General features: G+C 40.5%; 1 protein-coding gene across 2 annotated transcripts; it reads right to left on the minus strand.

Annotated features, from left to right (window-relative positions):
- Positions 1-5,564: 5,564 nt before the first annotated feature.
- Positions 5,565-13,267, minus strand: LOC306705519 (heterogeneous nuclear ribonucleoprotein A/B-like). 2 transcript variants are annotated; one of them, XM_079172292.1, is made up of 9 exons: positions 13,181-13,267; positions 11,839-12,155; positions 10,728-10,896; positions 10,153-10,311; positions 9,852-9,983; positions 8,803-8,935; positions 8,148-8,294; positions 7,496-7,586; positions 5,565-6,560 (listed from the first exon to the last, which is right to left on the minus strand). In XM_079172292.1, exons 2-8 carry the CDS (start codon positions 12,129-12,131, stop codon positions 7,516-7,518), a joined length of 1,104 nt encoding a protein of 367 aa, XP_079028418.1. In that variant the 5' UTR covers positions 12,132-12,155; positions 13,181-13,267; the 3' UTR covers positions 5,565-6,560; positions 7,496-7,515. The 2 variants fall into 2 exon arrangements, with proteins under 2 accessions (XP_079028418.1, XP_079028417.1); XM_079172291.1 differs by having other exon boundaries at positions 8,133-8,294.
- Positions 13,268-13,478: the final 211 nt, after the last annotated feature.

Below are 13,478 nucleotides of genomic sequence, written 5' to 3' on the forward strand. Positions count from 1 at the left end.
AAGAAGACTCCGGAAACCATCCTTGGAGAGAATATAGATTGTAACATACATAAAACAAATAATAATACAAAAATTAAAATGTGCTAAACTTGTCTATATACGCTTTAGGAAGTCCAAATGTACCGAAATATAAAACACATCTACAGTAAAAACAATAAATTCTCCCCGTCGGGGAATCGAACCCCGGTCTTCCGCGTGACAGGCGGAGATACTGTCCACTATACTAACGAGGAGGGATACATGTTGAAACACGGGTTCCATTTTTAATACACGTGTTGTACATGTTTTGGTATGTCTCCATTATCTGTCACGTCTTATCCTATTGCATAGTGTGTGAGTGTGTGAGTGTGAGTGTGTGAGTGTGTGTGTGTGTGTGTGTGTGTGTGTGTGTGTGTGTGTGTGTGTGTGTGTGTGTGTGTGTGTGTGTGTGTGTGATGTGATGTGACCAGGTGGTGATCAGTTGACAGCTCTGCTCCTCTCTTCATCCGAGTGTGCAAGACATACGGCCGCAGATCAGATGATGCAATTACAAAGTCGATCATTGATCTCCGGCCTAAGGTGTTCTGGTACCAGGTACACTTATGAGCCACCTTATGTTCGAACATGGTGTTCGTTATGGCCAAACCATGCCTAGCACAGAAGTCCAATAACGAGACACCACTCGGGTTCAGATCGGGCAAGCCGTTCCTCCCAATCACCCCCCGCCAGGTTTCTCCGTCATTGCCCACGTGAGCGTTGAAGTCCCCCAGGAGAACTATGGAGTCGGCAGGCGGCGCCCTTTCCAGGACCCCTCCCACCGACTCCAAGAAGGCCGGATACTCCGAACTGCTATTTGGTGCACAAGCACAAACCACAGTCAGAGCCTTGCTCCCCGCAACCCGTAGGCGCATGGAGGTGACCCTCTCGTTCTCCGGTGAGAACTCCAACACAGCGGCGCTCAGCCGGGGCCTCGTGAGTATCCCCACTCCCGCCCGGCGCCTCTCACCTTGGGCAACTCCAGAAAAGGACAAAGTCCAACCCCTCTCCAGGAGCTTGGTTCCAGAGCCAGTGCTGTGTGTGGAGGTGAGTCCAACTATATCTAGCTGGTATCGCTCCACCTCCTGCACCAGCTCCGGCTCTTTCCCCGCTAGCGAGGTGACGTTCCACGTCCCTAGAGCTAGTCTATGCTGCCGGTGATCGGCTCGTCCAGGCCTCCGGCCTGACCCGCCGCCCGGTCTGCATTTTTTTGCATATCAGTTATTCTTTAATCCAGCCATTATTTACTTGAAATGAGAAGAACATTTATTTATGTATTTCTATGTATTATTTATAATCCATCCAGTTAAATGTGAAAACTGAGAATAATAATATTAAACAAATATAATTGATGTGTACTTTGTTTATTTGATTTGACAGTTGTTGGCTACACAGAGACGTGGTTACTACTACTAGTCTTCTTGAAAATATATATATATATATATATATGGCACTAAATAGTGCAAGTTAGATATTATTGTAATGTTCCAGACCTTTGCACGAGGAGATTTTCTCAATCTGGACCTTTTGGAATTTTAATTGAATACCCCTGGCTTAAATGATACAATGCACAACTAAAGGGTAAAAGATAAATCGATTTAAATTCATTTGTATGTCTTCACAGCATCCAGTGTATAAGTATGCAACACATGGGACACGTCTAAGAATACAGACTCACAAGTCCACATAAACAAATCAAAGAAATACATTGCCCAACATACATTTTCGAATTATAAGTAGTTCAAAATGTACTACATTTGTGTATATATGTTTTATAAAGTCCAAGTGTTTTTAAATATATTACGCATCTACAGAAAAAGCAATAAATACTCCCCGTCGGGGAATCGAACCCCGGTCTTCCGCGTGACAGGCGGAGATACTGTCCACTATACTAACGAGGAAGGATACATGATGAAACATGGGTTCCATTTTTAATCTCACTGACATATCTATATATGTATTACTGTAAAGATGTACAAAAATGTGTACGACACATGTATTAAAAGTGGAACCCATATTTTAACATGTATCCCTCCTCGTTAGTATAGTGGACAGTATCTCACGCGGAAGACCGGGGTTCGATTCACCGACGGGGAGAATTTATTGTTTTACTGTAGATGTGTATTATCTTTGGCTAAATTTGGACTTTCTGAAACATATGTACACTAATTTAGCACATTTTTAACTACTTGTAATGCTTTTACGTCACTCGTCAGCATTCAGCTCGCTTTTGTTTTGTTTCATTGTAAAGTAGATGAAGTAAAACTACAGAAAGAAATGTTACATGAAAAATGAGAGAGTGAGCGAGAAAGAGACCATAAGGCAATATATTGGTGTTATATTGTCTTCTGCAGGAATGTTTTTTCCATTTTCGCAGTTTCTGTTTAGTCATTCCACCTCATGCACCTGTTTATTTTGTCCACCAGATGTCGCTGTTGTGCCTATTGTACTTTAGTTTTCATGGTTTTAAAATGAATTCTTGTTATTAGTGTGTGATTAAAAAGACTTACCTTCAGCTCTCTGTGGAGTCGGTGGTTGAAGTGATGGTTAACGAGAACATCGTCGGTTCCTCTGACACTGTACAGAATATTAAAACGTTTATTATTATTGACAGCATGTTACAGAAACAATGTAATTTACACTTTAGCATCTAGACTGTAATCATATTTTTGTCCTAAAACTGCACTCTACTAGTCTTCTGCAACTATTTAGAGAAGGTTCACCTGATACTGTTAGTTATTTAATTAAACAGACTTTAAAGGATTTATAACATTTATGATGGACACCTAGATGCAGTTCAAATAATACACAAGTGATACTGTGACAGTCCCAGAGGAAGGGGCACAAGTCTATCTACAGTTGTTAGAGCTTTAAAATACAATACTTCTGTAGTGTGTTGAAGTTGCCAAAGGAAGTAAGTGGAAAAACCTGTTTACCGCAGTTTGGCGTGCTTTGGGGTTCGATTCCCCGTCCGGGAGACGATGTGTTTTTATTACTAATTGTGGATGAACCGTGAAGACAGACGAGCTCCGAGCTTTTGTCAAGAACAATGTGTCACACCAGCATTTAAAACTGATGTTTTCTGTCAGATATGACAGATGGGTTACCAGTAATGTTAAGATTTAAAGATTTCTGTCTGTGTATATACTGTTTCATTATTTATTTATAATACTTGTTTTGATCTTGTTTTTTACTGTCTCTTGTTTGTTTCCACTTTGCTGTAATCCTGTAAATGTTATCTTATATCTTATCTTATCTTATTTTATCTAACAATTGAATAGTGCTCAGAGTTTATCAGCAACTAACACGCTTTTTAACATGTTATTACGCATTTTAAGCATATAAATGAAAGAAAAACAGTAAACATGTCACATGAGATGGAGGCACAGACGCCCAGTTTATATAACTATTACATTTCTTAACAAACTTAAACACATATATTTAAAAACTTAAGGACATATATTTTAATGAAAATCTACGAGACAGACACTAAAAAATTAACAACTTTAGCTGGCTATGGTTAGCTAAGTTTAGCTAGCTAAGCTAACTACTTAGCTAATTAATTAGCATGTAGCTAACGTCAGTGTCAACAGCTAAAGATAGCTTTACGTATTAAAACGTTATACTAGCTCTATTAGCCGTGGATATATCATTTTCAGCTTCTTAACGTACCGTCCACAGCGCGCGGTGATAATTAGCATCCACGCGGTCACATTCGACGACGACGTGGCGTTAACCGTTAATTACCTTGAGCCGCCATTAAAAAATGGTCAGTTCGTCATCCTCGAGCTAACACTGTGGTAAATTTCGTTTTTGCGCCCGGACTTGCGTCAGGTGTTGCGTCGAAATTGCGAAACCAGTCTAGGTGGTGACACGGCCTGCCCCCTACTCGGTCTCTGATTGGCTGTACTCGAAAGCTTTATTGGGGAGATGGCAGGTATTGGACAAAGTCAATCAGTACGTCACGGTAAGCCAATCAGAGGCTGAGAAAAAAATGTGTTTCCGCCCGGTCTCGAACCGGGGACCTTTCGCGTGTTAGGCGAACGTGATAACCACTACACTACGGAAACTCGTGACTACAGTAGAGTTCACGGACATATAGGAATATTCCACTTTCATGCGTAAAAGAGGCGTAAAAGAAGCGTAACAGAGGTAGCAGGAAGTATATATTTATATTAAATGTATATTTTATAAGATGTACGTATGTTTTGACTGTAAAATATGAATCTAAATTAACTAGTAACTATTTGATATATCAGTATGTATGTAGAAAACGCTGACATTTATTTTATGTAACATTCATGGACACTTAAAGTGTCGTTGCACGAGAGAAAATGTGGCTACGAGTTATAACAAATAAACGTGATCATGAGTTCATCCGGAAATCAGTCTCAGATCAACGGATGTTCAACCTACATATTTATGAAAATTTTTACTAAAGGATGCAAATAAAGAAGCGTTAATTAACCTGACCGGAGGAAGCAAAAGGACCCTGAAGACAGCTGAAGAAAGGCACCAGCCGGCAGCAGGGTTCGAACCCACAACCCTCTTTATGTGGAGAGTATAAAAGTACACGATGTCCTCTTTGGGACAGAAATCCTCATGCCTTTTCTTAAACAGCAGTCTGTTGATGCGACACTGAATAATAACGTAATTGCTTCACTGGCTGTGGACGACTCTTATTTATGAACTCATAACCACAGAGCGCATAGGATGATCTCCATCCAGCCCGATGAGAACATACCTGTAACTGAACAGGTATAACGAGACTTTAGTCCAGAGGTTTATGGTCCACAGATGGACTCCAGCACCACACGTTCGGCTCTGAAGTGGATCTTAACACATTTTAATCTCCATTATTTTTTACTTTACTAGAAAATATTTGCTCAGTCTGAGTTGTGTGTGATGGGACATATTTCTGTAGTACAACAGGAAGTCATCACTGGATTCTCTATTTGAAGTTAGATTACAAAAAACATGATACACCTTTAGATCAAGATAATCTTCACTAATGAACTCTACTTAAAAAAAAAGCTAACAGTCTACAGAGGAAGTCCACCAAGGTCACATGACTTCACATCTCCACTAAGCTAAAGGACTAGTGTTCTAGTGAGGACGCTTAGTCATCTCCTTTAGACTCCAAGATTCTCCAGAGGGGCGTTCACTGACCTGTTTTATATCAGACAACTAAACGATAAAACTCATGCAACCACAGACTTGACCCAGAAACATATATACATATACTCTCTCACACACACACACACACACACACACACACACACACACCTCATTCCTGAACTTGGTGATAAAACCGTAAACCAAGACTCACTTGCAAGTGATTTAATTCACCAATTTAACCTTCATAAATTTATGTTCTAATTTTTTTGGCTCTCTGCTCAAATAATCGCATCATTTAATGAAATTGTGATGTAATAAAAAAAACAAGGTGTAGTTTACTGTAAGTGTTAAGAACTTCAAAATAAAAAGCTAGTTTTCTCTTCAGGTACCACAATTAACAGTAACATTAAGCATTAGAAGTACACAAAATATTACAAACGAGAATGTTTATTACTAATAAATTGCCAGAGACACTAGCTTGAGGAGACTCCAGTGGTCTGAAAGTCTGTAAAGACAAAAAACAAAAGAAAAACCTACGCAGACATTTAACTTCAAAGCGGTTACTTCTAAAAAACCAGTGACACTTGACAAAAAACACAAACTAAACCAGCATAGAAACTTAAACAAGTTGCTTGTTATGTAAAAAGGTATGTAGATTTAAACAGGAAGTCATGCCACAGTTGCATGAGGCCGAATCATTTTTTTTTTTAAGCCCGTCCCCCACCCCCCCGCCGCATTACATCATCTGTGAGCTCTCCAAATGTTTTCAATACCTTCGTGAATTCAGGACGTCCTGGAGGAAATAAGCGTGCAGGCAGTCGTTGCAGATTTAAGGAATAATAAGAGTTAAAAATGATCGTGGTACACCGGGTTCACCATCGAGGGGAAATACCAAAACAAAGGAACGTGAAACATTTGATGTTCCTTCGTTACAGATCATCGGGTTGTGTGGCGACAAAAGACCGAGAGAAAAAAATATAATGTTGATAACTGAAATTAAATCCTAAACCTGTTCCAATAACTTTCACCCCCCCGAAAACCTGGAAGCATCCAAAAAAAAAAAATTACTGAAAACTGTTTATTTTGTCAAAAAAAGCTCCTTTACAGCGCCAAGATTTCCACCTGTAAAGCCAGCAAACATGTAAAATACAAGCCTTACAATACATTAGAATCAAAACAGGTACCAAAAAGTACAGTAAAAATTACACTTCCATTGATGGAAATGTGGAAGGACGACGAGAAAAGAAAAAAAGAAAACAAAAAACACCAAAGGGACAAAAGTAAAACCTAAAAATGAAAGGATAAAAAAAAAAAAAAAAAAAAAGTTACATTTCAGATGTGTTCTGTACAAATGGTCTTCTGTCATAAAAGAGGTTGAGTCATCACCAGTGTTCCATCCAGCCGTCGGTCTCTGGATCACTGGAGTCCTGAGGAACACACGTGGAATTCAGTTAGTTTAAAACTCAGACGTTCAAACATCGTGCTACAGGAAACGTTTATTGTTAGTTTGGTTTTCATGAAGGAACAAACGTTGAGTGCAAACGAGCAAACATTATTTTTTAGAGATTCCCGATTGTTTTTTGCAGCTGATACTAACTATTGATGATCCTCATTAACAGATTCAGATCCTTTGTTGTTTGATTACAGCAGCTGGTCGACAACGATACAGAACATTTATTGATTTCTCCAACGTGAAATCATTTCAACGCTCTGAAGTCATTAAACCATCGAGAATACTAAATGTTATACTTTTAGTAGTAATTTATAGTGTTTTCTTTACAAACACATTTTATATTAGGAAATAAAAGATTGTATTTTTACGGTCATTATTTTAATGAAGTATAATGTTAGGAAGTTAAACAGCTCATAATTCATCTCATATCTATTTTATATTCATGTGAAAACATCTCCTTCAAACTACTGGATTTATTCAAGTTCATCACCAAAACTACATTTTACAGGTTACATGTGAACACATCATGATAACGTTATAATGTACCTTCAGCCAGTACTCATGTTCACTGAGCAGAGCCTGAAGGCATCATAATGTAACTGAAGTGAACCTCCGTTGGTTAGCCGTTAGCGGTGCTGCTAACATTACTAGCCGTTAGCGGTGCTGCTAACGTTACTAGCTCTCCTCCTGTTGGTTTAAACACTGATTGGTTGTTTACAATGAAACATTATCAGAGATCAGAGACTAGAAACACAAGTTCTGCTGAGTCAGTAAAACTTTATTTACACTGGGATGGTTAACGTTAAACTTTATTTACACTGATGGATCTATGTTGTGTGTAGAGTGTGAAACCTGAACCATGACTTCATGTAGTTGTGGTTTTAAGCATTTAAAGGTACGGTGACGTACCTTTGCGCTTCCTGTGATCATCAGTATGGTTTGTAGCCGGTCTGGTGTGCCCCCCGTCTTGGAGTTTTCCCGTAGCTGCCGTTGCCCTGGTCTGTGAGGGGTAAACGGGTCAGACACAAATCTCACACCGGTCGGCTGGAAAAGCATGTATTCTTTTAACAATCGTCATTATAGACAGATTTTCATCTGTCTAACAGCCCTTGAACACATCATGTGTGACAAACGCTTCAGTCAGAAGAAGCTGAAACTAAGCTTTCATTTGGGTTTCATCTAAAATCTTTAACCAGATTGTGTAAAAACATTAAATTGTGAGCTCCTCAGTGAAGCTATGACGTCATGATTGATTCATCTGAGACCAACAGTCATGTGACAACAAATCAGAGAAACGTTGAAAACCTGTGAAACCAAATATCTTACAAAAAAACATATGAACAAACGCATCGTTGACATCTGAGAGGAGGAGAGCTAGTTCACGTTAGCAGTTAGCCGCTAGCAGCTAAACAACGGAGCTAACGGCCAACGTAGCATTTAGTCATCATGATGCGTTCAAGCTCTGCTCAGTAAAAATGAGTACCGGAGATGTTTTCACAGTATACACAATAGAAAATAGAAAAGAGATTTGGGGTTTTTTCGGTACCTTGTGAGTACTCACTGTAATCGTATCCGGGCCCATATCCATAGTAACCAGAAGAGTAGTCGTAGTTGCCATAGCCACCGTATCCACTGTAGCCGTAGCCCTGGTTACCGTATCCGGGGTTCCAGTAGTTCCCATAGCTCTGGTTCCAGCCCTGACCCTGACCTGAGACAGTCCACATAGAGGCTTTAGTCTAAAGACTATAAACCCAGAACCCGTTAGCCTGTGTGCTAGGTACGCAACGTTAGCTATTGTTCTACTCTCAAACTACAGCTTCTTCAACACGTTTGGTCACATTGATGTCAGACCTTTAAATTTACTAATCAGCTAACAAGATGAAAACAAACTCAAGTTCTTTTTGGGGTAAAATGATGAACGTTAAAGTAGAACTTTATATATAACCCACTTCTCCTTTCTTACATTTCATTATGACTACTACTCGTTCTTCTTAAAACAATTGCACAATCAGTCCCGTACGTGTCCGTCTGTGCAGAAGTGTTTCGGTTTTTTATTACCCAAAAATCAAATAACCTTCGTAGATTCGTTATTAATGCCATTTTTGTGGGGAAATGGGCTTTTTCTTTACGGACATCCAGCCGGTAAAATGTAACAGAATGAGAGGCAGCTCATCTTTTACTAGTGGAGACGTGAAACAGGTTTTGTATTTCCTCACCTCCACGTCCTCCTCGACCTCCCCCCCGGCCTCCATAACCTCCACCTCCTCCTCCTCCTCCACCACCACCACGTCCAGCTCCGTACTGCTGCTGCTGGTACACCTCCTTAGGCTGAGCGATCTTCAGCTCACACTGTGGAACAAAAAAACTATTATTTACATGCACAGAGGTCGTCTGCAGAGTTGCTATACATGTAGTAAAGGTCGGGCACAAACAAGAGTTTTGTTTAAAACAAGAATTTGTTCTTTTAAAAGGTGTTACAAATTCTTATAGCAGCTGGTCTAAAAGGCGTTAAGACGTTTTCTTCGCCACCGTCCCAAAAAACACGTTAACTTCTTTTAAGTCTCGAAACATAATAAAATTCAAAATGTTTTCATTTTCCCTTGTTAGTCTGTTTTTATCATAAAAAACCCACAATTCTAAATACTACAGAAATGAGTGATTGTATTTTTATTAATTCAAACAAATCTTCTCACTAGTAGTTTCAAAGATTTAATAAAATCTGCGTAGAGCTCGTTAAACAGCTCATAATTCATCTCCAATATTTATTTTATGTTGTTTAAACATATTTATTCAAGTTTCTCTCCAAAAAACGACATTTTACAGATAATGTAACTGAATGGAATACGTTTACCTAGTTAGTTACTTTAATACTATTCTATTTTATTGTATAAATTGTGCATTTTTCATACTTAATATTTTATTTTTACTCCGTTGCTTTGTTTGCTGAAGTATATCTTTGCTGCTGTAACAAACAAATTCCCCCTGGGGATGAAGTATCTATCCATCCATGTACGTTCTAAAGCACAAACAAATGACCATCAAACACTCACTGCTCATTTCTATTCACTACTTTGTGCATCAGTAAATACCGTGCAGCCGTTAACGTCGTCACAGTGAGACTAACCCTAGAACTTTCAGGAAACTCCGCTTTAGAGACTGAGGGGTTAAAGGTCACAGAGGCAGCTTTAACGGTGACTCATCGACACCTGAAAACCTCCATGAACCACCAAACAAACTGCTGAAAGATAAAAGTGTGTGTTCGTACCCTGCCGCCCTGGATGGTGTGGTATTTCTTCTCCAGACACTTCTTGACGCTGGCTTCGTCTTTGTACGTGATGAAGATGAAACCCCTCCTCTTCTTCGATTTGGGGTCGATGGGAAGCTCAATGGTTTCGATCTAGAAGGAGATTTGGGTTGAAATGTTAGATGCAAATTGACGTCTTTGATGCTCAAAGATTATCAAACACGGACGTTTCCCTTCAAATTTCTGTATTATAACAACGCACAAGTTTACATTTGTGTCCATTTAACTGCTAATTAATTTGTCTCCATTGAGTAAAACCGACCTCTCCGAAAGCCCCGAAGTATTCCCTGATGGCGTCCTCGGTCGCCTCGGGGTTCAACCCCCCGACGAAGATCTTCTTGGCGGGCTCCTTCTTCATGGCCATCGCCTTCTTGGGGTCGATCGGACGTCCGTCCAGTCTGTGTTCCTTCTGCTCCAGCACCTGCAGACCAGTTACTAAAGTTAGCATAGCGTGCTAACACAACGACAGGGTCTGTGCATGCTCATTAAGATCACTTTGATTCTAGTCTTAACGTTCTTATCAGGCGTGTCTGCTGTCTGTGTATTAAAACAATGTTCTGCACACAATTCAAACCACAACCTTTAAAGTAACATAAATAAAGAAGAACCAGTTGTTAACCCTCTGAACCCAAAGACCTGCCGGTAGGATTGAAAAGCATGCGGTAGGATTGAAAAGCATGTTTCTTTAAACAATCCCCAAAACGAACGTTAATCACAGCCAGACATTGAAAGAACCCACTGACGATTACATTGGTCCTTGAATAAATCCCAAACTGCTCTGTGTTCAGCGTGTTAATCACGTCTGCATTTCTTAAATCGACCACCACAGCGACGCACCTTCTCCACGCTGGCGGCCTCTTTGAAGAGGACGAAGCCGAAGCCTCGGGACCGGCCGGTGTTGGAGTCCATCTTGATGGTGCAGTCCGACACCTCGCCGAACTTACTGAAATAATCCTTCAGGTCCTTTTTACTCGTGTCCCAGCTGAGGCCGCCTACGAACATTTTCCTGCAAACACACGGACACCTTCCTGTTAATGCTTTTAATTTGTTTTAAAGTCACTTATGTACAGGCTCACTCAAAACTCTTTTCCCCCATCTGCACATGACATTAGAAGTTCATGCACAAGAACATGGTCGAGTAGTAATACTGTTTTTTATTATCCTGTTATTAATCCTACAGTTCCTGACATCCCTCGTTTAATTCAGCCAAAACTGAAACTGTACATTTTGTTTTTAACTAAAAACAAAACCTGCTGATTAGAGTGCGACGGGTCTCAGACATGAACCGATGATCCATTAAACACTCAATTACTTTAAGGAATTGATTATTGATCTGATAATAAACTCTTCCGTCTCTGAATGATGGATATAAAATACTAAAATCTCCATAGTTTGAGACCATTTTCACAGGTTGCTAAGCAACTGCTCGGGTCCTTGTTTACTTCCTGCCAGCTCATGATGTTCACATTAGAAAAGTTTATTTACAAACATGAAATGTTCTCTCTCAGACCTTATTCAAGCTCATCGTTAATTAAACCTGCAGATGTGTGTCCGTTTTGACTGACAAACGCACTACAGACTATATAAAAACAAACTGAACGGCAGAAACGGCTCCGTCTGTTTTCTCTCCGTTTAAGACGATTTAATGTACCCGGGCGTCTTGTTTATAAAGAATTAACTGATGTAATTATCTTCATCAGAGACCCTGCAACGTTGATCAAACAAGAAAACTCAAGAGATTTGTTTATTGTTAAAATAGAATCTGTATTTCTTCGTGAACACTTTAAAATGCCTCACCCAGGGACGTCTTTCTTACCTGTACTTCAACACATGAGCTACAAAAGCCCACGATTGTCTCGCTCATCTATCACAACATTTCCCAACTAACTGACGACCAGACTCACCACCAGCTATCTTCATCGATAAGGTGTTGCAGCCCAACACTCACCCAGCGTCTTCCTCTCCTTTGCTGGCGTCGATCTTTCCTCCGTCGGCTCCTTCAGCTCCCTCGGCTCCTTCAGCTCCGTCAGCACCCTCGGCTCCATCAGCACCCTCAGCTCCGTTGTCCTGGATGTCTTCCTGGATGTCCTCTTGGAGCTCCAGGCCGTCCTGGCAGTCCTCCTCTTCTTCCTCCTCTCCGGCCATCAGTTCCTGCTCGGCTCCGTTCTGGTCCTCCTCCTCCTCACCATCGTTGCCGTTCTGGTCCGATGTCTCCATGAGGAGATTATCTGCATCTGCCATTCTGACGGTGGGCTCTTCAACAGACTGAGATGAGAACAAATTTAGGATTTATGAGTAACTAAAAGACAAAGAGCGTGCACAACAAATTCTGATAGGGGGACGTATGTGGGACGATTAGATACGGTCTTTTTAACACTTTGTCATGAGGGAAAACAAACATTAAGATTGTTTCATCTTTAATGCATCTTTAAGACCAACACATGGTCGATCAGGGCATTTCTTTTTTTTTGGGGGGGGGGGGGCGGATCAGGGGCCGGTTGTTAAAAACATGATACATTTGAGGAGCCAATTCATTCAAATGGAGTCATGTAGCATGTGTCTGTATTATACATAGTTTATGCCTTTTATCTGGGACATGAAACTGCAATCCAGCTGTGATTGATTAATAAAACGGATTTTTTTTTAAAACAACAACGTGCAGATGATGCTAACAGAAAGCTACGATAGCTAGCATCAATGATCACATTGTTCATCGGCTAGGTAACGGTTTAATTCTACCGTTTTCTTTCTTATCCGTGCAGCCGTAAAACTAACTTAATGTCGTAACCGTGCACGCGACTCAGTACTTTTTAACACACGTGCACATTCAGGCTTTTGTTAGCCAACAAAAAAAGCAGCAGTAATCAGATTAAAGTCTAAAATGTTCGAGGTGTTCAAGCGGACCGCGCTTTGCTCGGTTGCCGCTCGGAACGGAGTTAGCAGGCCTCAAGCTAACATGCTAACAGTTAGCACGCCAAACGTGAATCAAAGAACCACTATAAATAGAAATTGAGGAACATATACAACGAACTGCCTGAAGCACACTGTGGTATTTTGTACTACAGCCGATTACAACCTCATTCAATCAGCACAATAACCGCGTTAACGGCTAACGGCTAACACACACAGAGCTAGCTTGGTCTGCTGCAAACAAGACACTTTACGTATAAAAAAAGCAGGACGATTGCAAAGAAACAGCGATGAAATAAACCGCGCGCGCGCATTATAATTAAATCCCCTCGTTTTCTTAATTTAAATAAAATAAAAACAACAAAAGAAAGCGTGCTTACTTTCTGTGTGAGGAAAAAGATTTATACCGGAGACGCCGACTCGCTGCTCAAAATGGACACTCTCCAAATTTCGCCGCTAACTCGTGGCAACATATATACGACCGGATGTGAGGCGGGCGCTGGGTGACGTCGCAAGGACGAGATCTGTGATTGGTCGCACGGCGAATGAAGTGAATGAAGACGTCAGGCTATTGGCTGATTAGCTGACGCACTGATGACAAAGAGGAAAATACAAGCAGCCGAACGTCCTTTCTTTGCTTTCTCTGTCCTCTCAGCCCGTTGTTTGATATTTAAATTA

The sequence above is a fragment of the Pholis gunnellus genome (genome assembly GCF_910591455.1).
Source record: "Pholis gunnellus genome assembly, chromosome: 13".
NCBI classification, from domain to species: Eukaryota; Metazoa; Chordata; class Actinopteri; order Perciformes; family Pholidae; genus Pholis; species Pholis gunnellus.

What these genes read in the sequence shown, in the direction of transcription:
- LOC306705519 (XM_079172291.1), bottom strand. Translation starts at nt 12,131, where the DNA reads ATGGCAGATGCAGATAATCTCCTCATGGAGACATCGGACCAGAACGGC. An exon ending in ACTTCGGGGCTTTCGGAGAG is followed by an intron (nt 9,984 to 10,152) that starts GTCGGTTTTACT and finishes ATCTCCTTCTAG; the next exon opens with ATCGAAACCATTGAGCTTCC. An exon ending in TTACAGTGAGTACTCACAAG is followed by an intron (nt 7,587 to 8,132) that starts GTACCGAAAAAA and finishes TACCCCTCACAG; the next exon opens with ACCAGGGCAACGGCAGCTAC.